The sequence below is a fragment of the Citrus sinensis genome, chromosome 3, assembly GCF_022201045.2.
Source record: "Citrus sinensis cultivar Valencia sweet orange chromosome 3, DVS_A1.0, whole genome shotgun sequence".
NCBI classification, from domain to species: Eukaryota; Viridiplantae; Streptophyta; class Magnoliopsida; order Sapindales; family Rutaceae; genus Citrus; species Citrus sinensis.
Genome location: NC_068558.1, coordinates 28,576,084 through 28,601,014, shown reverse-complemented (window position 1 = coordinate 28,601,014; position 24,931 = coordinate 28,576,084). Strand labels below are relative to the sequence as shown.

General features: G+C 31.1%; 1 protein-coding gene, 1 long non-coding RNA gene and 1 other non-coding gene across 15 annotated transcripts; 2 read left to right on the top strand and 1 right to left on the bottom strand.

Moving 5' to 3' along the window:
- Nucleotides 1–720: 720 nt before the first annotated feature.
- On the top strand, nucleotides 721–827 carry LOC127901632 (small nucleolar RNA R71). Its single transcript, XR_008053876.1, has one exon. It is a non-coding gene; the product is annotated as a small nucleolar RNA R71 (small nucleolar RNA).
- Nucleotides 828–5,600: 4,773 nt separating this feature from the next.
- Nucleotides 5,601–24,931, top strand: LOC102619974 (TMV resistance protein N-like). Of its 13 annotated transcripts, XM_052437798.1 has the most exons (8): nucleotides 16,746–17,058; nucleotides 18,455–18,962; nucleotides 19,305–20,403; nucleotides 20,511–20,792; nucleotides 20,917–21,121; nucleotides 21,191–22,212; nucleotides 22,310–23,028; nucleotides 23,298–23,582. In XM_052437798.1, exons 2-7 carry the CDS (start codon nucleotides 18,472–18,474, stop codon nucleotides 23,003–23,005), a joined length of 3,795 nt encoding a protein of 1,264 aa, XP_052293758.1. In that variant the 5' UTR covers nucleotides 16,746–17,058; nucleotides 18,455–18,471; the 3' UTR covers nucleotides 23,006–23,028; nucleotides 23,298–23,582. The 13 variants fall into 13 exon arrangements, with proteins under 13 accessions (XP_052293761.1, XP_052293751.1, XP_052293756.1 ...); XM_052437791.1 differs by lacking the exon at nucleotides 16,746–17,058 and adding an exon at nucleotides 5,602–5,919 and having other exon boundaries at nucleotides 20,917–22,212; XM_052437796.1 differs by lacking the exons at nucleotides 16,746–17,058; nucleotides 18,455–18,962; nucleotides 19,305–20,403; ... (3 more) ...; nucleotides 22,310–23,028; nucleotides 23,298–23,582 and adding exons at nucleotides 5,604–5,919; nucleotides 8,034–8,541; nucleotides 8,884–9,982; ... (2 more) ...; nucleotides 11,889–12,607; nucleotides 12,877–13,052.
- LOC127901186 (uncharacterized) lies at nucleotides 13,892–15,391 on the bottom strand. The gene is made up of 2 exons (XR_008053315.1): nucleotides 14,782–15,391; nucleotides 13,892–14,685 (listed from the first exon to the last, which is right to left on the bottom strand). It is a non-coding gene; the product is annotated as an uncharacterized LOC127901186 (long non-coding RNA).

Genomic DNA, 24,931 nt, shown 5'->3' with positions numbered 1-24,931 from the left:
CATTGTCAGTTAAAAATTAGGAACTTACCCAATCTAATTATGCTGGAACTTTTTTTTTCTCTTTTTGATCTTCTTGACTTCATGAGATTTCTTAAATTCAACTCAGTTATACTTGAACTTTTGATCATTATTCATATGCTTATTTTATTAATTCAAATTAATTGTACACATTTTCTTTCCAAAATAAATTCTTTGATATCTCATCACTTCAACCCAAATTTCATTTTTAACAATTGCACATGCAATTTGTACAGCTCAAATTTTTATTTTTCAAATGTTTATCATAATACAAATTATTTACTTATTATATGATTATCCCAGGATGATGGTTGTCGAAGCCAACAAAAATAAATTCCTACTCTAAATAAATTGTGTATAGTGATTGAGAAGGGTCGTGTCCACAGAGATCGGTAATGATTTAAATCCTTTTGAAACGTAAAATGGGGGAATTGTTGACAATAATAAAAATCAAATTAAAATAACAAGAATGCAAATTAAAGTTGTAATTCAACAGAAGGAAAATTTACCTCATTCACCTTCCTTGGAGTGAGATCTTGCCTGCTGCCAAATTGTTGTGCGTTAGCAGCCATATTTGATATCAACTCCCTTGCTTGAGTAGGGGTCTTGTTCACCAACACGCCTCCACTAGCAGCATCTATCATACTCCTATCCATCAATGACAGTCCTTTGTAAAAATATTGAATAAGAAGTTGATCAGAAATCTGATGCTGAGGACAGTTGGCACACAATTGTTTGAATCGCTCCCAATACTCATACAAAGTCTCCCCAGGAAGTTATCTGATCCCATAAATATCTTTTCTGATGTTGGCAGCTCTTGAAGCAGGAAAGTACTTCTCGGGGAACTGCTTCTTCAAACCATTCCACGTTGTAATCGATCCAGGAGGCAAGTAGTACAACCAATCTTTAGCTAACCCATCTAAAGAGAACGAAAAAGCACGCAGCTTAATCTGCTCTTCAGTCACGCCTTGTGGCTTCATACTTGAACATACAACATGAAACTCCTTGAGATGTTTATGAGGATCTTCACCTGCAAAACCATGAAACTTGGGTAATAAATGAATAAGACCAGACTTTAATTCAAAATTTACCTCCAAATCTACATATTGAATGCAGAGTGGTTGCTGATTCAAGTATGGTTCAGCTAACTCTCTAAGAGTTCTTTCTGTAGGTACAGGTCTATCCATCACTTGTTCTTCTGAATCGCTAGATGATTTAACTAAATTAGGCACCGTATCTGTTTCAGAAAGCAAAGGCGACAATGATCGTTGCTTAGCTCGCTTCGTCTGCTGTCTCAGCTGGCGAGCTGTCTTCTCAATTTCAGGATCAAATGAAAGTGTACATGTACGAGAAGAACGAACCATACACCAAGTACAACGTAAAAAGGATTAAATAAATGACACCAATCCCCCGCAACGGCGCCAAAATTTGATGGTTGTCGAAGTCAACAAAAATAAATTCCTACTCTAAATAAATTGTGTATAGTGATTGAGTAGGGTCGTGTCCACAGAGATCGGTAATTATTTAAATCCTTTTAAAACGCAAAACATAAAATGGGGGTTTTGTTGACAATAATAAGAATCCAATTAAAATAACAAGAATGCAAATTAAAGTTGTAATTCAAATGGGAGAAAGCTCTGGTTGAAGGAATTAACTCAGCTTGATTCGACTACTGATCATTGATTCAAATATAGATTATTATTACTTATGAATAGACTGGTTATAGCTATTGAGACCCTCTAATAGCCTATCTCTCCTTAACTAGTTGATAACCAAGGTACGACCATTGGATATTTCCCTAATCAATAGACAACCCTAGATACGATCATAGGATTTAATCAATTGACAGCCTGAAAAACCAGAGAGACCCAAATCCTAATCAACAGATATGATGATTCATTTAAATTGATTGTTTATTCTCATAACACAACTCACTGCTATGTTATTTGTCACAAACATTAAAATCTTCATACGATGAATCCTTTAATTGACAATAGATTAAGTTGATAATTAAATAGTGGCCAATTACCTAATTAAGAAACATAATCATGAAACTAATTCAGAGAATAAACAAATACCCAAAAAGTAATAAAACAATTAAAACATAAGAAAGATCTCACAGTAGTGATGAATCAAAACTTCATTATCCTTCAACCAGAAAAATAAATTTAGTTCTTCATAGAGAGAAGAGAAAAATTAAATCTAGGGTTTCCTTCTTTTCTCCAATTCAAATCCTCTTTTTCACAATAGATTCCTCCCTTAAATACTCTCTCTCTCTTCTCTTTTAGAGTTCTATTTAAAATAAAATACTAATATCTGAAATATTAAATTCGTAATTACAAAAGTAGCCAAAAATACAAAACACGTTAAACTAAAAACTGCAGGTCCGCAGTTGACAGCACGCACCCACGCCTTATCAACAAAGTTCTTCTGCCGCTCATAATTTCTTCAAGAGAACAATCATCCTTAAACATCATCTTGTAGCTCAATTTTATCACCAATCAATAGAATTGCACCTACAAAAATAAATCACAAGTAAATCATTATTATTAAGTGCACAACATCGATATTAAGGAAAGTAAACAATGCAAAACTAGTGCATAAATTGCACTCTAACACAGGAACAGTTAAAATTAATTTTTATATTGAAATTTTAAAATTTGTAAATTAGTATTTACTTTGAATCCAATTCAATTGAGTCACCATTTATTTGTCTTTAATTAATGGTTTAGCACAGTAAATGCAATTCAAGTTAAACAATATTTTGTTTTAAAAAAAAACACATCACAAAAGTAATGTAATAAAAAAAAGAAAATATATTAAAACATTAATTTTGCTTCCTAAATTAAGTACTGAAAGGAAATTTTTCGATAGGTAAATTCAACATTATAATTTAACAATAATGTTGACTGCTATTTTAGAACTATTTATTTATTGCTTCAAATATTTAGCAATATTTTTTTTATAAGTCATAAAAATTAAATTTATTTAACAAAATACTTATATAGTTGGATACATAATTTATACCTTAATTGATGTTGCCTTATTTTTAATTGTTATATTTTAGAAATAGTTTATTTTATTGTATACTAATAGTGTAATAAATTTGTAATAATTGATTATACATCATATTCTACATTGATTACTACAAGAATTATATAATATCTATTTATAAGTGAGTATTACTCAAATTAGTATATTATACTTTAAAATTTTAATTATCATACTTAAATCATGTAATCACATGTGAAATTAAGTATAAATTATGAAAAGGTCACTTCCCAAATTTTGGGAAAAATGATCATGTAGATCCCTGAGTTTTTATTAAGAGACACTAAGACCCCTTTTAAGTATAATGCCTTTTGACTTTATTAATTCAAAAAAATTGACTCTAATGTTATAATAAGTAGAAATATAATATTAAAATAAATATAACAATATCTATATATTTTAAAATAATTCAATATATAAAAAAATATTTTAGTACTTTATCTTATATTATATTAAACTAATTTTTTAATAAATAAAAAATAAAAAATAAATATTTAAAATTTAAAATTATTTTAATATTGTATAAAAAATTTAATATTATTAATACATGAGACATATTTTATTAATTATAAAAACTATTTAACCTAAAGATTTATTTCAATTTTTTATAACAATAGAAATATATAATTAAAAATAAATATCATAATTTATATTTTAAAAATTATTTATATATTAAAAATGTTTTAATATTATTAATTTACTAGACAAATTAAACTATTTAAATCATATTTGTATTTATTAAAAATTTTAAAGTCAATTTTTTTGAATTAATAGAGTAAAATTGTATTATAGTCAAAGGGGTCTTGGTATCCCTAGGTGAAAACATGGGATCAATATGATCATTTTCCCAAATCTCGAGAGTATAGGTATCATTTTTCCTAAATTATAGTTGTCTAATTACATTGTTAATTTAGTTAAGAGTAGGATACAATATCAACAACAATTATTGTAATAATCCTAAAAAATTACACTTTTTATTTTTGAAAATTTAATTTTTAACAAATTGTCCCTCATTGACTTGACCAAGTGGTTTTCAAATGGGATTAAAAAATAAAATCAGATTATACACACTTTAGAAAAACACATACAATTAGACTATATATATAAACATTATTAAAAATTTTATTATTGTAAAAAATAATATCATATAGAATATACAAACATTTCACAAAAAAATATAAATCATAAAAAAATATCATAAGCTGAATTTAGTTTTATCATAATAAAAATGACTATAATAACAATTATTAACAAAATGAAAAAAAAACAAGGATTATCCTTTGTTGCTTAGAAAAACTAAAAATCTCTCATGTTTTAAAATAAGTCCAAACTCTCATGCAATTATAACAGTATTAACTTTATGTATTATTGTACTATTCTACACATAGTCTTGATGTTAACCATAAAATTTAAATATTTTTAGAATATAAATAAAGTGAAATGACTAATTACCCCTAATGATTAGATAAATTTAATAATAAATTGTAAATTATGGAGAAAATTTACTTGACATACATATAAGGTCATATATACCAAATGTTATTCCAATTTAAATGGATAAATTACAACTATCGGGGATATTTATGACATTTTCCCCACATATAAATTTTCCTCTATAATTTACAATTCATTATAAAATAAAATTTGATCATTAAGGGTATATACGTTATTTTACTTGATTTGTGTTATCAAAATGTTTAAATTTTATAGCTAATATTAAGACTAGGTGTAGAATAATAAAATGATATGTAGGGCTAACGTTCTTATAACTTTGGGGGTAGAAGGAGGTAATTCTTACTTTCCCTTAACTACTATTAACTACCATTAACTATAGTACTAGTAATAACACAAGATCAAGTATGTTACATGCGATAATTTAATAATGTAGCAAAAAATATTAAACAAAGTTATGCAATAATTTAATTAATTTACAATAAATTTGTATGAAGTAATTTCTATAAGAGAATTTTTGTGAGTACAATCCAAATATCAAATACATGGTACATTATATATGCCTTGTATACAGTATAGATTTTTATCATTAATATTAGTCACTCGCTCAACTAATATTGAGAATAACAATATTTGATGATTAATTATGATATTTGGTACAATGAATAATTATACTTATTTGAAAAATATCCAATAATTAGATGGAAAATGAAAAAAATACATTTCATTTACACTGATATAAATATTATTCTCATTAATATAGACATTACTTGTTTCAAAGTAATTTTTTCAGCCGTAAGAAATGCAAATTTTTCATGTTGAGGGGTTCTTTGACATTGGCCTAATTTAAATTGATAATTTTGATAGTTTGATAAAATTGGATACCTTTGTGATAATTGCTCCTGATATTTGCCAGTTCCCTCTTCCAATTCTTTCGTTCGGTAGCCGGTTTCATGATTAAAATATAAAAGCCGTTGGATTGCTCATAAAAGCAATCCAACGGGCAATAAGTTTTAAAATAAAAAGTGAGAAAAGGTTGTATGGCACGCAGCGGCTGTATTATAAGCTGACCCTATAATTATTGAGAGAGTCACTTTTTGACTTTTGGAAATGAATTTGATTAGCACAATACCAGATCCGATTTCATTCAATTTTACTAAAGACGCTTAATCAATCGAAAAGCCAGATAATTTTCGTTTAGATTCCTTGAAGCTTCCCGGAAGTTTGATGGTAACTTCATCATGAGAGTAGACAGTGACAATATTTATTAATTATTAAGAAAGTCAATCTCTGCCCAAGACTTGCTTTTGGAAATACATATTTGCATGATTAAATTCTCTGAATCAAATACTGGATTGGAGTTCATTTAAGTGGCTTTCTGCAACACACTCAAAAGCTGTAAGTTCTATCTCATACATCTCTCTCTTCTACTTTCATAATTAATTTGCATATCTTGATGTTTAAAAAAATAAAAAATAAAGATGATAAAACTGAAAGAAATTTTTGAATGTTAATTTTGCACAAACTGTAAATTGAGAGAAATCTTTGAATGTTAATTTTGCACAAACTCTTTGCCTTATCTAAGAGGCTTTAATCAAGATTAGCTCAAGTAGAGATCGGTGTACACACTCTCTAATCAGCATTTGAAAAAAATTTCTATAACATTTTGGAATTTATTATGTATAATTTTAATTTTCTTTTTGGTAAAGAGAGTAATTGAGAAGCTGATGGATTATCTGTTTAGTTTGTTTAAGAATAAGACCATTAATTTGAATTCAGAACCATTGCCAAGTTTAATAACTTTTTATTTCAGTAAATTTTTTACTTTAAAAATATTTAGGCCAATTTATTGTCAATTATTTTTAATCAAATTCACCCTCCCCATCGAGGTCTGAAAAAAAGAATACAATTATTATATGTTTGTCCATTTTTATTAGGTGGTTGAAAGGAAATGGAAAAGTTTCAGTTTCTCTCTCAAAATCTCTTTGCTTATATATAGTTTCGATGATTAGTTATACCCTTAATATATATATATATATATATTCTGGTGATATACTGATATATATGTAACTAATAGTTTCTTTTAACATGAAGTTACTGTAAATTAACCTTTTATAAAACAATGTATAAATAGGGACCTATTGAACTTCTTTATTTTTCATTATTTATTAACCACCAATCATAGATTAAATCATAAGAGAATTCCAATTCAATCTGAGGTTGAATATTATTATTTAAAAATTACTTCAAATTTTGTATTTTAGCATTTAACTATTTATTAAAATAAAATCTAGTTAGAAATTTAAGGAAATAGGATGTTTACACCTCTAAAATTTAAGGAAATAGTTATGTAAAATCTCAAGTTTTCAATAAAGGATACCAAAATCCTCTTTTGGCTATAATACCCTCATAGATAATAACTCAAAACATTGACTTTAAGTTTTTTTAATAAATACATATACAATTTAAATAGTTTAATTTTTCTAATAGACCAATAATATTTTAATATTTTAGTATATAAAATAAATTTAAAAAATTTAAATTATTTTATTTTACTAATATATTTGTATTTACTATAAAAAAAAATTAAATAAATCATTGGGTTATACAGATTTTACAATTAATAAAAATGATTTCATGTATTAATAATATTAAAATTACTTTTATATATTTATCTTAATATTATAATTCTATTTATTACATTTTTTTAATAAATATGGTTACATTTATTTAATATCATATTTATATCAATTATAAAACATTGAAATTAATTTTTTTGAGTTATTAGAGCTAAACGGTATTATAGTCAAAAGAGGATTTTAGTGTTTCTTATTGAAAATATGGCGCTACACTACCATTTTTCCAAACCTTGGGGTGTAAAACGTCATTTTACCTAAATTTAAATAAAATATTTAAATCAAATAATAAAATTAAATATAAATAAATCCAAATAATATGAATTTAATATAAATAATTACATACTTTTCTACTTTTATGATATAAAATCATTTTTATTATTTTCCTTTTATTATGTAAAAATAATTTTAGTCAATCATTTTATTACTTAACACATTTATAATTTACTTTTTTTAGAGAGATTAATAATTTAATTAAATAGAATAGCACTACGTCGTTAATGAATTTAACCAATAAATTTAATAAAATGATATTATAAAAAAAGTTAGATAAACAAGATCATGCATATACCGCACTAAATATGGTACTGTTTTAAAGGTTAATGTAATATTGCTACGCAATAAAGCTCAAGCAATATAATTATAAGTATTATTTATTAATAAATTTTGAAATTTTATTAGTCAAATAATAAATTTTGATAATAATATTAGTATAAAATTTAAATAAACAATATTGTACATACTACACTAAAACATAGTACTGCGATATAATGTAGTGCACCAAACACTAGATGAATGTTGACTCTAGATGAATGTTGTTGTTTACATAGTATTGTTCCTAGCAGTCATTTCTTTTTTATTTTTCAAAATTTTCAGAACAAATTAATATTGTAATGGCTTCCTCGAGCATACAAAATGTGCCTCATTGGCCATATGACGCCTTCTTAAGCTTTAGAGGAGCAGACACCCGTAAAAGCTTCATAAGTCATCTCTATGCTGCTTTGAATGGAAAAGGAATTTATGTATTCAAGGATGACAAAGAACTCGAGAGAGGAGCATCCATTTCACCTGGACTTCTTAAAGCAATTGAAACTTCTAGAATTTCAATTATTGTTTTCTCTCAAAACTATGCTTCCTCCACTTGGTGCTTGGATGAACTTGTTAAGATTGTTCAATGCAAGAACAAAAATGATCATCAACAAATGGTTTTTCCAATTTTCTATGATGTTGAACCCACTGTGGTAAGGAAACAAACCGGAAGTTTTCGAGAAGCTTTTTTTAAACATGAAGAATTTTTTAGGGAGAGTCTAGAAAGGGTGAAAAAGTGGAGAGACGCTTTGGAAGAGGTGGCTAATATTTCTGGCTGGGAATTAAAAGAGTACAGGTAGCCATTCTTATTATTATGTATATCATTTTAAATAGTTTTAATCAGCATACTGTTTTCAATTAAACAACTTTTATTCAATATGTGTAGATATGATGTGTACTAATTGAAATAATAGCTCCATATACAAATATTTGCAAACAAAAGTGGTTCAGATGGATGTAGATATTTACATGAACACTCCTAAAGATTAGCCATATGTAACAACATCTTACATTACTTCAATTTTGTCCAACAACTATTGCATATTTTGGGTTTTTTCTATTACTAAATTTATTTAATACCCCATTCAGACTCACTGTAATTTAACCACACTGATCTTTCTTTGTTCTTTAACTGCAGGAATGAGTCGGAATTTATTTGGGATATTGTCAAGGCGATATCAAGTAAAATACCTGTAAAATCAGAGACCCTTAAAAAGCTAGTGGGAATAGATTCACGCTTGGAAGAACTGAGGTCTCTTATGGACGAAGGGCCTAATGATGATGTTCGTATGATAGGGATTTGTGGTATGGGAGGTTTAGGTAAGACGACTCTTGCAAGAGTTGTTTATGACTTGATCTCTCATGAATTTGAAGGGAGTAGTTTTCTTGCCGATATTAGAGAAAAATTTGAAAAAGAAGGTAGTGTAATCTCTTTTCAAAGGCAACTACTTTTCCAAATGTTAAAGCTTGAAGATAATACCATATGGAATGTCGATGATGGCATCAACATTTTAGGAAGCAGGCTGCAACACAAAAAGGTTCTTCTTGTTATCGACGATGTGGTTGACATAAAGCAATTAGAGTATTTAGCTGCAAAGCGTGAGTGGTTTGGTCCAGGCAGCAGGATCATCATAACATCACGAGATGAACATCTGTTAAAGACACATGGAATGGATGAAGTATATAAGCCTAATGAACTAAATTACCATGATGCTCTTCAACTTTTCAACATGAAAGCGTTTAAAATCCAAAAGCCTCTGGAAGAATGTGTGCAACTGTCTGAACGTGTTCTACAGTATGCCGGTGGTCTTCCATTAGCTCTCGAAGTTTTGAGTTCCTTTTTGAATGGTAGATCCGTGGATCAATGGAGAAGCACCTTGGAAAGGCTACAAATAGATCCTCCCGATAAGATTATGAGTATACTTCAAATAAGTTTTGACGGACTACGAGAATTAGAGAAGAAAATATTTCTTGATATTGCATGTTTCTTTAAATGGAGGACTAGAGATTATGTAACAAAAATTCTAGAGGGATGTGGTTTTTCCCCAGTCATTGGAATAGAAGTTCTTATTGAAAGATCTTTGTTAACGGTTGATGGCGGCAACAGATTGGGGATGCATGATTTGTTACAGGAATTGGGACAACTGATTGTTAGGAGACAATCACCCGAAGAACCTGGGAACCGCAGCAGATTATGGAAGAAGGAAGAAGTACGCCAAGTGTTGATAGAAAACACGGTAAGTGAATTATTAAATGGAAAACATGCTGTGCTTGTTAATTTCTTTTACCCAGACGAAGTTTCAAATTATTGTTTTATTTGCTTATCCTTTGCTTATATTTTCAGGGAAGTGAAGTAGTTGAAGGAATAATGGTTGATGATTATTTCTTTCGTGGAAATGATGTGCATTTAAGTGCTAAAGCATTTTCACTGATGACCAACCTAAGATTGCTCAAAATCAGTAATGTGCAACTTCCTAAAGGCCTAGAATACCTCTCTAACAGGTTGCGATTACTTGATTGGCATCGATATCCTTTGAAATCTTTGCCATCAAATCTGCAATTGGATAAAATTGTTGAATTTAAAATGTGTTACAGCTGCATTGAAGAATTATGGAAAGGATTCAAAGTAAGATCAATTTTTTTTTTTGTCACTAATTTATATTTTTCAGTGAATAATTGTTGGTAACAATTTTATTATTGTAGTAGTATATGAATTAAGAAATATTATTTTAGCTCCCTTTTGTTTTCAGCAGCCTTTAAACCTGTTGAGAGTCATGAAACTCAGCCATTCAGAGAATCTGATTAAGACACCAGACTTCACAAAGGTCCCAAACTTAGAGGTGTTGGATCTTGAAGGATGTTCAAGGTTGCGTGAAATTCACCAGTCTTTGCTGCGTCACAATAAGCTGATCTTGTTGAATTTGAAAGGTTGTACAAGTCTTAAAACTCTTCCGGGTGAGATATTTATGAAATCGCTTCAAACACTTGTTCTTTCTGGTTGCTTGAATTTGAGGAAATTTCCAGACATTGTAGGAGGTATGGAGTGTTTGCAGCAACTTCGTTTGGATGGAACGTCCATTACAGAAGTGCCATCATCTATTGAACTTTTGACCGGACTGAAACTGTTGAATTTGAATGACTGCAAAAATCTCTCGAGTCTGCCAGTTACTATAAGGAGTTTAAAATGTCTAAGAACTCTGGAGCTCTCTGGTTGCTCGAAACTGAAGAAGTTTCCGCATATTGTGGCAAGTATGGAAGATCTGTCCAAGCTCTGTCTGGATGGAACTTCCATTACAGAAGTGCCATCATTTATTGAACTTTTGACCGGACTTGAATTGTTGAATTTGAATGACTGCAAAAATCTCGCGAGACTTCCCAACAGTATAAATGGTTTAAAATCCCTCAAAACTTTGAATCTCTCAGGCTGCTGCAAACTTGAAAATGTGCCAGACACGCTTGGGAAAGTAGAAAGTTTGGAAGAGCTTGATATAAGCGGAACAGCTGTAAGACGACCTCCATCCTCCATTTTTCTTATGAAGAATCTTAAAACATTATCTTTCCGTGGCTGCAATGGACCACCATCATCTGCATCATGGCATTTGCAGCTTCCCTTCAATTTGATGGGAAAGAGTTCATGTCCAGTAGCTTTGATGTTGCCTTGTCTGTCAGGTTTGTGCTCTTTAACAAAATTAGATCTCAGTGACTGTGGTCTAGGGGAAGGAGCAATCCCGAGTGATATTGGCAACTTACACTTATTAAACAAGTTGAATCTGAGTGGAAACAATTTTGTTACGCTGCCAGCAAGCCTTAACGGTCTTTTAAAACTTGAAGAACTACAGTTGGAAGATTGTAAAAGGCTTCAATCTCTGCCACAACTTCCATCCAATGTAAATCGAGTTACACTGAATGGTTGTTCTTCATTGGTGACGTTATTAGGTGCATTCAGACCACGCAAGTCCTGCTACACAATAATTTATTGTATAGACAGCTCGAAATTGCTCGGAAAGAACGGTTTGGCAATTTCAATGCTACGAGAGTACCTTGAGGTCAGTTTCTCACTCCATATCTTCCAGCTATGCCAAGATTATGCGTGACAATTAAGCAATGGTATGGACTTGTTCATTCTTTATATGTTGGTTGCAGGCAATGTCAGGTCCAAGCCATAAATTTAGCATTGTTGTTCCAGGAAGTGAAATTCCAAAGTGGTTCATGTATCAGAATGAGGGTTCTTCAATAACGGTCACAAGGCCTTCATATTTGTATAATATGAATAAGGTTGTGGGATATGCTATTTGCTGTGTTTTTCATGTCCCTAAGCATTCAACTGATACCTATTTATGGCGTTCGTATCCTCAACTTATTTTGCTCTGCTCCATGGATGGTTCTGGTGTCAAAAGAAGTATTCGTTTTAGAGGGAAATTCGGTCATGCTGGGTCAGACCATGTTTGGCTATTCTATTTGTCTCGACAACAATGCTGTCATTTTTATCGTTCAAGGTGGCATTTTGAATCTAATCATTTTAAGTTGTCATTTTTTGATGAACGAGAGAAAGGCGGTCTGGCTGGGTCAGGTTTTGTATTGAAGGTGAAGAGGTGTGGCTTCCATCCAGTTTATATGCACGAAGTTGAGGAGTTGGACCAAACAACAAAGCAATGGACTCGCTTTACTTCTTATAATCTGTATGAATCCCATCATGATTTTGTTCGATCAAATATGGAAGCAGCCACAACATCAAAGCGAAGCCTTGCAGAAAATGCTGGGGCAGCTGAAGCCAGCGGCAGTGGCTGCTGGGATGAAGATGAGGAACCACCACCTAAAAGATTTAGACAACTCAAATGAAGGGCAAAGCCTAGTGTAACAGTGTAAGTGCGCATCCCAATTTCAATTTATGTTCTTTAAATTTGCACGTGGTATTTCATTTACTTTTTATTTATTCTAATCTTGCAATTTATTTTCACGTTAAATTACTAGAAATGCTTGACTTGGATTCAGAAGTTGGTCAGAATCAGAATGTGTTGCTCGACCAAATTGAAGCTTTGAATTTTGTGATTTCTCATGAGTTGAAAATTAAAGAAAGAGGGAATTAATCCTCCGTTTTCGTTTTCTTACTTATATCTCTGTTTCATTGCAGTATTCTCTCATTTTGTATCCATTATTTCTAGTGCGAGTTTTTGGATCCACTTGAAGGGGCTGAGGACTGGAGTCATAATTGATGAATTGCATACCAATTGCCATGAATGAACAATAAAATAAGTATCTCATTACAATCTGGTTAAATTATTCTTTATTATTATTATTATTATTTCACTCTTTTGGCACACAGCTTCTGCTGTTCTTTCTATTTGAGTAGGCCAACTAAGCTTATTCTAAATTATATGGCACTTGAAGCTGATATGGATTTTCACTTGTTGAGATTCTTACTGAATTTGCATAGATTTTACCCTAGAGTAACACTAGCGCCTTCTATTTGACGGATTAGGAATTGTGTTCCGTCGTGTTATTAAACCTTAGCTTTCGCTGAGGTTCTTTGTTTTAACCAAAAAAAAAAAAACAATAGTACAAATTATAACAATTTATAGAGAAAAATGAAATTGAATGACAAATGAACTTTGATGAAGTAAAATTATCATTTATGTATGAAGATCATATTATATATTTTTCTTTACGAGGATCATATGACATATTTGACCAAAAAGATTTTTCGCAAAAAAATAAAATAAAAATTCATGGTTGTCTTCAGTGTGAACATTTGTGATTCTTTTTCCTTTTATTTTGACGTTGAAACTTTTTTGGGCCTTCATGGGTTCGTTGAATTTAACATTGCTTATTTAATTTGGGTTTTCTAACTTTTGTTCTTTTTACAGTGGATTCTTTTCATAAAAACTTTTTAGTATTATTTTTTTCTAGTTATTCTTACTCTTAACTCCTAAAATATCTCTTTTTTAATCACTTATCTAATTTTTAATATATTTTCTTATCGAAGTCGAGGTCTAGCTTCACTGCTAAGCTTTTCTAAGACTTAAGTTTTAGGTTCGAGTTTCAATAAATGCGTGAGTTAATTTCAAAAATGTCTTTTATTATTTTCTTGTTAATTCTTTTCATAGAGTTGGATTATTGCCACCCTTCTAATATCCTCAAAAGACCTCTTTTTTTAAAAAAAAATTATTCTTACTTTTAATTCCAAAAATGTCATTTTTTTAATATACTCTTCTAATTTCTTTTTTTTTTTTAACATTGTTGTTAATTTCAAATCTATCCTACACACAAATTAAAAAGTTGTATCGGTGATGAATTTTTGAATGTTAATCATTGACTTAAATTAAAAATACTTTAAATTATAATTTATTGACTTAAATTATACATATTTTAAATTATAATATGAATGTACGTAATTTGAAATAAAAAAAATCAATTAATAAGAATTACAAAAGAATAATAAAATATTTTAAATTTAAGCAAATTTAATTTCGATACATAGGAAGTCATGACAAATTATAAACATTTATAACCATTATACCTGGCCAAGAAGCATCAAGTCAAATTACACACCCCCATAAAAAATGAACATAAGAGTTGTAAATTCATCTTCTTCTCATTAATTATGTATTTGGTTATTCATAAATATAATATTTTCCCAAAAAAAGAAAAAGAAAGAAAGAAAAAGAGAAGCAACAAAGGGTAGTTCGGTTAATTTAGAAGAGACAGCCAGCGAGGCAAAAACAGATGGACTTTAACAAGACGAACAGGCTAGAACCTATCAGTCATTAGACAACGTTTAAAGTGTATACATGCGTATGATACATGTATCTGTGTGGGCCGGCGTAGTAGATATTATAATAATAATAATAAATAAAGGACAGTGACCTCACCTGCAGTACAGCCTTTTTATCGACGGATTTGAAGTCATCTCTGATATAAAGTAGCGTGCCTAATATGACTCCTGCGAAATCACAGCCATAAATTAAGTACGATTCCGAGGAAATTAGCTAGGATTAAAGTTAATCAGCAGGAAAATTAAAAAAAAAAACCAACAAACCAGTGTCGTAGCCAAAGAGAAGGCCGCCAATTCCAGCAGAGAAAGCAAGTCGAAGAACGTAGGGATTTTTCCAAGACAGAGAGAAGCATTCTCGAAACGCTGACGCATCTGTCGTCCCTCCTCGATGTACTGCTCCCTCCATTTTCAGGCCTTTTTTTTTTTACAAATTAATATCTGTTCAAAAGATCAACAATTTAGGAGTTGGTATTCTTTATTTTGGCAAGAAAATGGTTTGGTGTGGTTGGACTTGGACTATAAATAACTGTATAAGGGAGTGATGATAGCGATAGTGACTAAATTTTCCGGGAAAATGAACTGGGGGTGGGGGACAAAGAAAGTGAGTGAAGGAAAGAAAATAATATAATTACCAACTGATCAGAAGAAGAAGAAGATATGACTTAAAAAGAGGAAAAATATTGGGAGTCAGGATCCAGGCTCCTCCAGTCCGACCAAACTCGGGAGACTTCACAAACTTAAACTTGTCTTCTGCTGGCTAAGTGGCTATGCCATAACCCACAATGACAAATGCACACACATCAATGGCAAATTTATTATTGTAAAAAATAATATCATATAGAATATACAAACATTTCACAAAAAAATATAACATCATAAAAAATATCATAAGCTGAATTTAGTTTTATCATAATAATAATGACTATAATAACAATTATTAACAAAATGAAAAAAAAAAAACAAGGATTATCCTTTGTGTTTAGAAAAACTAAAAATATCTCATGTTTTAAAATGAGTCCAAACTCTCATGCAATTATAATAGGATTAACTTTATGTATTATTGTACTATTCTACTCATAGTCTTGATGTTAGCCATAAAATTTAAATATTTTTAGAATATAAATAAAGTGAAATGACTTATTACCCCTAATGATTAGATAAACTTGCTAATAAATTGTAAATTATGGAGAAAAATTACTTGACATATCTATAAGGTCATATATACGAAATGTTATTCCAATTTAAATGGATAAGTTACAACTATCGGGGATATTTATGAAATTTTCCCGAAATGTAAATTTTCCTCTATAATTTACAATTCATTATAAAATAAAATTTGATCATTAAGGGTATATAAGTTATTTTACTTGGTTTGTGTTATTAAAATATTTAAATTTTATAGCTAATATTAAGACTAGGTGTAGAATAATAAAATGATATGTAGGGCTAACGTTCTTATAACTTTGGGGGTAGAAGGAGGTAATTCTTACTTTCCCTTAACTACCATTAACTACCATTAACTACAGTACTAGTAATAACACAAGATCAAGTATGTTACATGCGATAATTTAATAGTGTAGCAAAAAATATAAAACAAAGTATGCAATAATTTAATTAATTTACGATAAATTTGTATGAAGTAATTTGTATAAGAGAATTTTTGTGAGTATAATCCAAATATCAAATACATGGTACATTATATATGCCTTGTATACAGTATAGATTTTTATCATTAATATTAGTCACTCGCTCAACTAATATTGAGAATAACAATATTTGATGATTAATTATGATATTTGGTACAATGAATAATTATACTTATTTGAAAAATATCCAATAATTAGATGGAAAATGAAAAAAATACATTTCATTTACACTGATATAAATATTATTCTCATTAATATAGACATTACTTGTTTCAAAGTAATTTTTTCAGCCGTAAGAAATGCAAATTTTTCATGTTGAGGGGTTCTTTGACATTGGCCTAATTTAAATTGATAATTTTGATAGTTTGATAAAATTGGATACCTTTGTGATAATTGCTCCTGATATTTGCCAGTTCCCTCTTCCAATTCTTTCGTTCGGTAGCCGGTTTCATGATTAAAATATAAAAGCCGTTGGATTGCTCATAAAAGCAATCCAACGGGCAATAAGTTTTAAAATAAAAAGTGAGAAAAGGTTGTATGGCACGCAGCGGCTGTATTATAAGCTGACCCTATAATTATTGAGAGAGTCACTTTTTGACTTTTGGAAATGAATTTGATTAGCACAATACCAGATCCGATTTCATTCAATTTTACTAAAGACGCTTAATCAATCGAAAAGCCAGATAATTTTCGTTTAGATTCCTTGAAGCTTCCCGGAAGTTTGATGGTAACTTCATCATGAGAGTAGACAGTGACAATATTTATTAATTATTAAGAAAGTCAATCTCTGCCCAAGACTTGCTTTTGGAAATACATATTTGCATGATTAAATTCTCTGAATCAAATACTGGATTGGAGTTCATTTAAGTGGCTTTCTGCAACACACTCAAAAGCTGTAAGTTCTATCTCATACATCTCTCTCTTCTACTTTCATAATTAATTTGCATATCTTGATGTTTAAAAAATAAAAAATAAAGGTGATAAAACCGAAAGAAATTTTTGAATGTTAATTTTGCACAAACTGTAAATTGAGAGAAATCTTTGAATGTTAATTTTGCACAAACTCTTTGCCTTATCTAAGAGGCTTTAATCAAGATTAGCTCAAGCAGAGATCGGTGTACACACTCTCTAATCAGCATTTGAAAAAATTTTCTATTACATTTTGGAATTTATTATGTATAATTTTAATTTTCTTTTTGGTAAAGAGAGTAATTGAGAAGCTGATGGATTATCTGTTTAGTTTGTTTAAGAATAAGACCATTAATTTGAATTCAGAACCATTGCCAAGTTTAATAACTTTTTATTTCAATAAATTTTTTACTTTAAAAATATTTGGGCCAATTTACTGTCAATTATTTTTAATCAAATTCACCCTCCCCATCGAGATCTGAAAAAAAGAATACAATTTTTATATGTTTGTCCATTTTTATGAGGTGGTTGAAAGGAAATGGAAAAGTTTCAGTTTCTCTCTCAAAATCTCTTTGCTTATATATAGTTTCGATGATTAGTTATTGCCTTAATATTTTTTTTTTGGTGATATATATGTAACTCTAATAATTTCTTTTAAGCTATTGTAAATTAATCTTTTATAAAACAACGTACAAAGAGGTACCTATTGAACTTCTTTATTTTCATTATTTATTAACCACCAATTACAAATTAAATCATGAGAGAATTCTAATTCAGCTTGCACATTGAATATTATTATTTAAAAATTATTTCAGATTTTGTATTTTAGCATTTAACTATTTATTAAAACAATAAGTTATAATTTAGTTGGAAATTTAAGGAAGTATGATACTTATACCCTTAAAATTTAAGGAAATACTTATGTAAAGTCCCAAATTTTCAATAAAGGACACCAAAATCTTCTTTTAGCTATAATACTTTTGTAGATAGTAACTAAAAACATTGACTTTAAAATTTTTTAATAAAGACATATATAATTTAAATAGTCTAATTTTTCTAATGGACCAATAATATTAGAATATTTTAATATAAAAAATAATTTTAAAAAATGTAAATTATTATATTTTACTAATATATTTGTATTTATTATAAAAAATTAAATAAATCATTAGGTTAAATAGATTTTACAATTAATAAAAATGATTTCATGTATTAATAATATTAAAATTATTTTTATATATTTATCTTCATATTATAGTTCTATTTATTACATTTTCTTAATAAATGTTGACTCTAGATGAATGTTGACTCTAGATGAATGTTGTTGTTTACATAGTATTATTCCTAGCAGTCATTTCTTTTTTGTTTTTCAAAATTTTCAGAACAAATTAATATTGTAATGGCTTCCTCGAGCATACAAAATGTGCCTCATTGGCCATATGACGCCTTCTTAAGCTTTAGAGGAGCAGACACCCGTAAAAGCTTCATAAGTCATCTCTATGCTACTTTGAATGGAAAAGGAATTTATGTATTCAAGGATGACAAAGAACTCGAGAGAGGAGCATCCATTTCACCTGGACTTCTTAAAGCAATTGAAACTTCTAGAATTTCAATTATTGTTTTCTCTCAAAACTATGCTTCCTCCACTTGGTGCTTGGATGAACTTGTTAAGATTGTTCAATGCAAGAACAAAAATGATCATCAACAAATGGTTTTTCCAATTTTCTATGATGTTGAACCCACTGTGGTAAGGAAACAAACCGGAAGTTTTCGAGAAGCTTTTTTTAAACATGAAGAATTTTTTAGGGAGAGTCTAGAAAGGGTGAAAAAGTGGAGAGACGCTTTGGAAGAGGTGGCTAATATTTCTGGCTGGGAATTGAAAGAGTACAGGTAACCATTCTTATTATTATGTATATCATTTTAAATAGCTTTAATCAGCATACTGTTTTCAATTAAACAACTTTTATTCAATATGTGTAGATATGATGTGTACTAATTGAAATAATAGCTCCATATACAAATATTTGCAAACAAAAGTGGTTCAGATGGATGTATATATTTACATGAACACACCGAAAGATTAGCCATATGTAACAACATCTTACATTACTTCAATTTTGTCCAACAAATATTGCATATTTTGGGTTTTTTCTATTACTAAATTTATTTAACACCGCATTCAGACTCACTGTAATTTAACCATACTGATCTTTCTTTGTTCTTTAACTGCAGGAATGAGTCGGAATTTATTTGGGATATTGTCAAGGCGATATCAAGTAAAATACCTGTAAAATCAGAGACCCTTAAAAAGCTAGTGGGAATAGATTCACGCTTGGAAGAACTGAGGTCTCTTATGGACGAAGGGCCTAATGATGATGTTCGTATGATAGGGATTTGTGGTATGGGAGGTTTAGGTAAGACGACTCTTGCAAGAGTTGTTTATGACTTGATCTCTCATGAATTTGAAGGGAGTAGTTTTCTTGCCGATATTAGAGAAAAATTTGAAAAAGAAGGTAGTGTAATCTCTTTTCAAAGGCAACTCCTTTTCCAAATGTTAAAGCTTGAAGATAATACCATATGGAATGTCGATGATGGCATCAACATTTTAGGAAGCAGGCTGCAACACAAAAAGGTTCTTCTTGTTATCGACGATGTGGTTGACATAAAGCAATTAGAGTATTTAGCTGGAAAGCGTGAGTGGTTTGGTCCTGGCAGCAGGATCATCATAACATCACGAGATGAACATCTGTTAAAGACACATGGAATGGATGAAGTATATAAGCCTAATGAACTAAATTACCATGATGCTCTTCAACTTTTCAACATGAAAGCTTTTAAAATCCAAAAGCCTCTGGAAGAATGTGTGCAACTGTCTGAACGTGTTCTACAGTATGCCGGTGGTCTTCCATTAGCTCTCGAAGTTTTGAGTTCCTTTTTGAATGGTAGATCCGTGGATCAATGGAGAAGCACCTTGGAAAGGCTACAAATAGATCCTCCCAATAAGATTATGAGTATACTTCAAATAAGTTTTGACGGACTACGAGAATTAGAGAAGAAAATATTTCTTGATATTGCATGTTTCTTTAAATGGAGGACTAGAGATTATGTAACAAAAATTCTAGAGGGATGTGGTTTTTCCCCAATCATTGGAATTGAAGTTCTTATTGAAAGATCTTTGTTAACGGTTGATGGCGGCAACAGATTGGGGATGCATGATTTGTTACAGGAATTGGGACAACTGATTGTTACGAGACAATCACCCGAAGAACCTGGGAACCGCAGCAGATTATGGAAGAAAGAAGAAGTACGCCAAGTGTTGATAGAAAACACGGTAAGTGAATTATTAAATGGAAAACATGCTGTGCTTGTTAATTTCTTTTACCCAGATGAATTTTCGAATTATTGTTTTATTTGCTTATCCTTTGCTTATATTTTCAGGGAAGTGAAGTAGTTGAAGGAATAATGGTTGATGATTATTTCTTTCGTGGAAATGATGTGCATTTAAGTGCTAAAGCATTTTCACTGATGACCAACCTAAGATTGCTCAAAATAAGTAACGTGCAACTTCCTGAAGGCCTAGAATACCTCTCTAACAGGTTGCGATTACTTGATTGGCGTCGGTATCCTTTGAAATCTTTGCCATCAAATCTGCAATTGGATAAAATAGTTGAATTTAAAATGTGTTACAGCCGCATTGAAGAATTATGGAAAGGATTCAAAGTAAGATTAATTTTTTTTTTTGTCGCTAATTTATATTTTTCAGTGAATAATTGTTGGTAACAATTTTATTATTGTAGTAGTATATGAATTAAGAAATATCATTTTAGCTCCCTTTTGTTTTCAGCAGCCTTTAAACATGTTGAGAGTCATGAAACTCAGCCATTCAGAGAATCTGATTAAGACACCAGACTTCACAAAGGTCCCAAACTTAGAGGTGTTGGATCTTGAAGGATGTTCAAGGTTGGGTGAAATTCACCAGTCTTTGCTGCGTCACAATAAGCTGATCTTGTTGAATTTGAAAGGTTGTACAAGTCTTACAACTCTTCCGGGTGAGATATTTATGAAATCGCTTCAAACACTTGTTCTTTCTAGTTGCTTGAATTTGAGGAAATTTCCAGACATTGTAGGAGGTATGGAGTGTTTGCAGCAACTTCGTTTGGATGGAACGTCCATTACAGAAGTGCCATCATCTATTGAACTTTTGACCGGACTTAAACTGTTGAATTTGAATGACTGCAAAAATCTCTCGAGTCTGCCAGTTACTATAAGGAGTTTAAAATGTCTAAGAACTCTGGAGCTCTCTGGTTGCTCGAAACTGAAGAAGTTTCCGCAGATTGTGGCAAGTATGGAAGATCTGTCCAAGCTCTGTCTGGATGGAACTTCCATTACAGAAGTGCCATCATCTATTGAACTTTTGACCGGACTTGAATTGTTGAATTTGAATGACTGCAAAAATCTCGCGAGACTTCCCAACAGTATAAATGGTTTAAAATCCCTCAAAACTTTGAATCTCTCAGGCTGCTGCAAACTTGAAACCGTGCCAGACACGCTTGGGAAAGTAGAAAGTTTGGAAGAGCTTGATATAAGCGAAACAGCTGTAAGACGACCTCCATCCTCCATTTTTCTTATGAAGAATCTTAAAACATTATCTTTCCGTGGGTGCAATGGACCACCATCATCTGCATCATGGCATTTGCAGCTTCCCTTCAATTTGATGGGAAAGAGTTCATGTCCAGTAGCTTTGATGTTGCCTTGTCTGTCAGGTTTGTGCTCTTTAACAAAATTAGATCTCAGTGACTGTGGTCTAGGGGAAGGAGCAATCCCGAGTGATATTGGCAACCTACACTTATTAAACAAGTTGAATCTGAGTGGAAACAATTTTGTTACGCTGCCAGCAAGCCTTAACGGTCTTTTAAAACTTGAAGAACTAAAGTTGGAAGATTGTAAAAGGCTTCAATCTCTGCCACAACTTCCATCCAACGTAAATCGAGTTAGTCTGAATGGTTGTTCTTCATTGGTGACGTTATTAGGTGCATTCAGACTACGCAAGTCCTGCTACACAATTATTGAATGTATAGACGGCTCGAAATTGCTCGGAAAGAACGGTTTGGCAATTTCAATGCTACGAGAGTACCTTGAGGTCAGTTTCTCACGCCATATCTTCCAGCTATGCCAAGATTATGCCTGACAATTAAGCAATGGTATGGACTTGTTCATTCTCTATTTTTTGGTTGCAGGCAGTGTCAGATCCAAGCCATAAATTTAGCATTGTTGTTCCAGGAAGTGAAATTCCAAAGTGGTTCATGTATCAGAATGAGGGTTCTTCAATAACAGTCACAAGGCCTTCATATTTGTATAATATGAATAAGGTTGTGGGATATGCTATTTGCTGTGTTTTTCATGTCCCTAAGCATTCAACTGGTACCTATTTATGGCGTTCGTATCCTCAACTTAAGTTGCTCTGCTCCATGGATGGCTCTAATGTCCGTCATTTTATTCATTCTAGAGGGAAATTCGGTCATGCTGGGTCAGACCATGTTTGGCTATTCTATTTGTGTCGACAACATTGCTGTCATTTGCATTGTCCAAGGTGGAATTTTGAATCTAATCATTTTAAGTTGTCATTTTTTGATGAACGAGAGAAAGACGGTCTGGCTGGGTCAGGTCCTGTATTGAAGGTGAAGAGGTGTGGCTTCCATCCAGTTTATATACACGAAGTTGAGGAGTTGGACCAAACAACAAAGCAATGGACTCGCTTTACTTCTTATAATCTGTATGAATCCCATCATGATTTTGTTCGATCAAATATGGAAGCAGCCACAACATCAAAGCGAAGCCTTGCAGAAAATGCTGGGGGAGCTGAAGCCAGTGGCAGTGGCTGCTGGGATGAAGATGAGGAACCACCACCTAAAAGATTTAGACAACTCAAATGAAGGGCAAAGCCTAGTGTAACAATGTAAGTGCGCATCCCAATTTCAATTTATGTTCTTTAAATTTGCACGTGGTATTTCATTTACTTTTTATTTATTCTAATCTTGCAATTTATTTTCACATTAAATTACTAGAAATGCTTGACTTGGATTCAGAAGTTGGTCAGAATCAGAATGTGTTGCTCGACCAAATTGAAGCTTTGAATTTTGTGATTTCTCATGAGTTGAAAATTAAAGAAAGAGGGAATTAATCCTCCGTTTTCGTTTTCTTACTTATATCTCTGTTTCATTGCAGTATTCTCTCATTTTGTATCCATTATTACAAGTGTGAGTTTTTGGATCCACTTGAAGGGGCTGAGGACTGGGGTCATAATTGATGAATTGCATACCAATTGCCATGAATGAACAATAAAATAAGTATCTCATTACAATCTGGTTAAATTATTCTTTATTATTATTATTATTATTATTTCACTCTTTTGACACACAGCTTCTGCTGTTCTTTCTATTTGAGTAGGCCAACTAAGCTTATTCTAAATTATATGGCACTTGAAGCTGATATGGATTTTTGCTTGTTGAGTTTGGAGTGAGCATCATACAAAAGCTGCGAATTAAAGAAACAACACAAATTATAACAATTTATAGAGGAAAATGAAATTGAATTACAAATGAACTTTGATGAAGTAAAATTATCATTTATGTATGAAGATCATATTGTATATTTTTCTGTACAAGGATCATATCACATATTTGACCAAAAAGGTTTTTGGCAAAAAAAAAAAAAAAAAAATTCATGGTTGTCTTCATTATGAACATTTGTGATTCTTATTCCTTTTATTTTGATGTTGAAACTTTTTTGGGCCTTCATGAGTTCGTTGAATTTAACTGTGCTTATTTAATTTGGGTTTTCTGACTTTTTTTTTTATGTTGGATTATTGATGCCCCTCTGATCTTTTCCTAAAACCTTATTATTATTATTTTTTTCTAGTTATTCTTACTTTTAACTCCTAAAATATCCCTTTTTTTAATCACTCATTTAATTTTTAATATTATTTTCTTATCGAAGTCCAGGTCTAGCTTCACTGTTAAGCTTTTCTATAAATTAGCAAGATGATGAACACCTAGAGGAAGAGATAGAGCATAATTAGCGAGATAGTCTGCTGTGAAATCTGCCTCACGGTAGACATCGTTAATGATAATGTTCCAATTACGCTGGATAACCTCCTCGATAGGCTGAAGAAGAGAAGTGTACTCATTGTCAGTATCCACAGGCTTCCTAACCAGTTCAGTGACACATAGGCTATCAATTTCCACCACCAGCCACCTTATCCCATGCTCCCATGCCAGTTTTAGACCATGATATAAACCCCATAACTCAGCCACTGTAACAGAGCAATGCCCTATATTCATTCCGAAGCCAAAGATCCAAGCCTCCTTGTGATCACGAATTACTCCACCACCACTTGATGCTCCTGTTCGCTTACAAGCTCCATCAGTATTCACCTTGCATCATGGCCAAATGTGGGCACTCCATGCAATCCATTTGTCTACTCTACTGATGTCGTGACTAGGCCTGTATTATTTATGCAGTTGATTTTCTCTGCTCTGGTTCGAATGTCATGAAGCAGACTCGGGCTGTCAACAGAGTTATGCTTAAATTGAAATTGATTGCGTCAGAACCAGAGACGCCGAATAGCCATTTATTGTTACATTTTATTATTTTTTTCTAGTTATTCTTGCTTTTATTCCCAAAATGTTCCCCTTTTTTAATAGATTCTTGTAATTTTTAATATTATTTTCTTATTGAAGTTGAAGTCTAGCTTCACTATCAAGCCTTTTTAAGACTCGGGTCCTGAGTTCGAGCTTTAATAGATGAGTGAGTTAATCTAAAAAATGTGTTTTTATTATTATATTGTTGATTCTTTCTAA

Bases quoted from the DNA above. Each gene is read 5' to 3' on its own strand.
- LOC102619974 (XM_052437795.1), top strand. From the start codon at position 18,472: ATGGCTTCCTCGAGCATACAAAATGTGCCTCATTGGCCATATGACGCC. The intron at 18,963-19,304 runs GTAACCATTCTT...CTTTAACTGCAG, and splicing joins TGGGAATTGAAAGAGTACAG to GAATGAGTCGGAATTTATTT. The intron at 22,213-22,309 runs GTCAGTTTCTCA...TTTTGGTTGCAG, and splicing joins TGCTACGAGAGTACCTTGAG to GCAGTGTCAGATCCAAGCCA.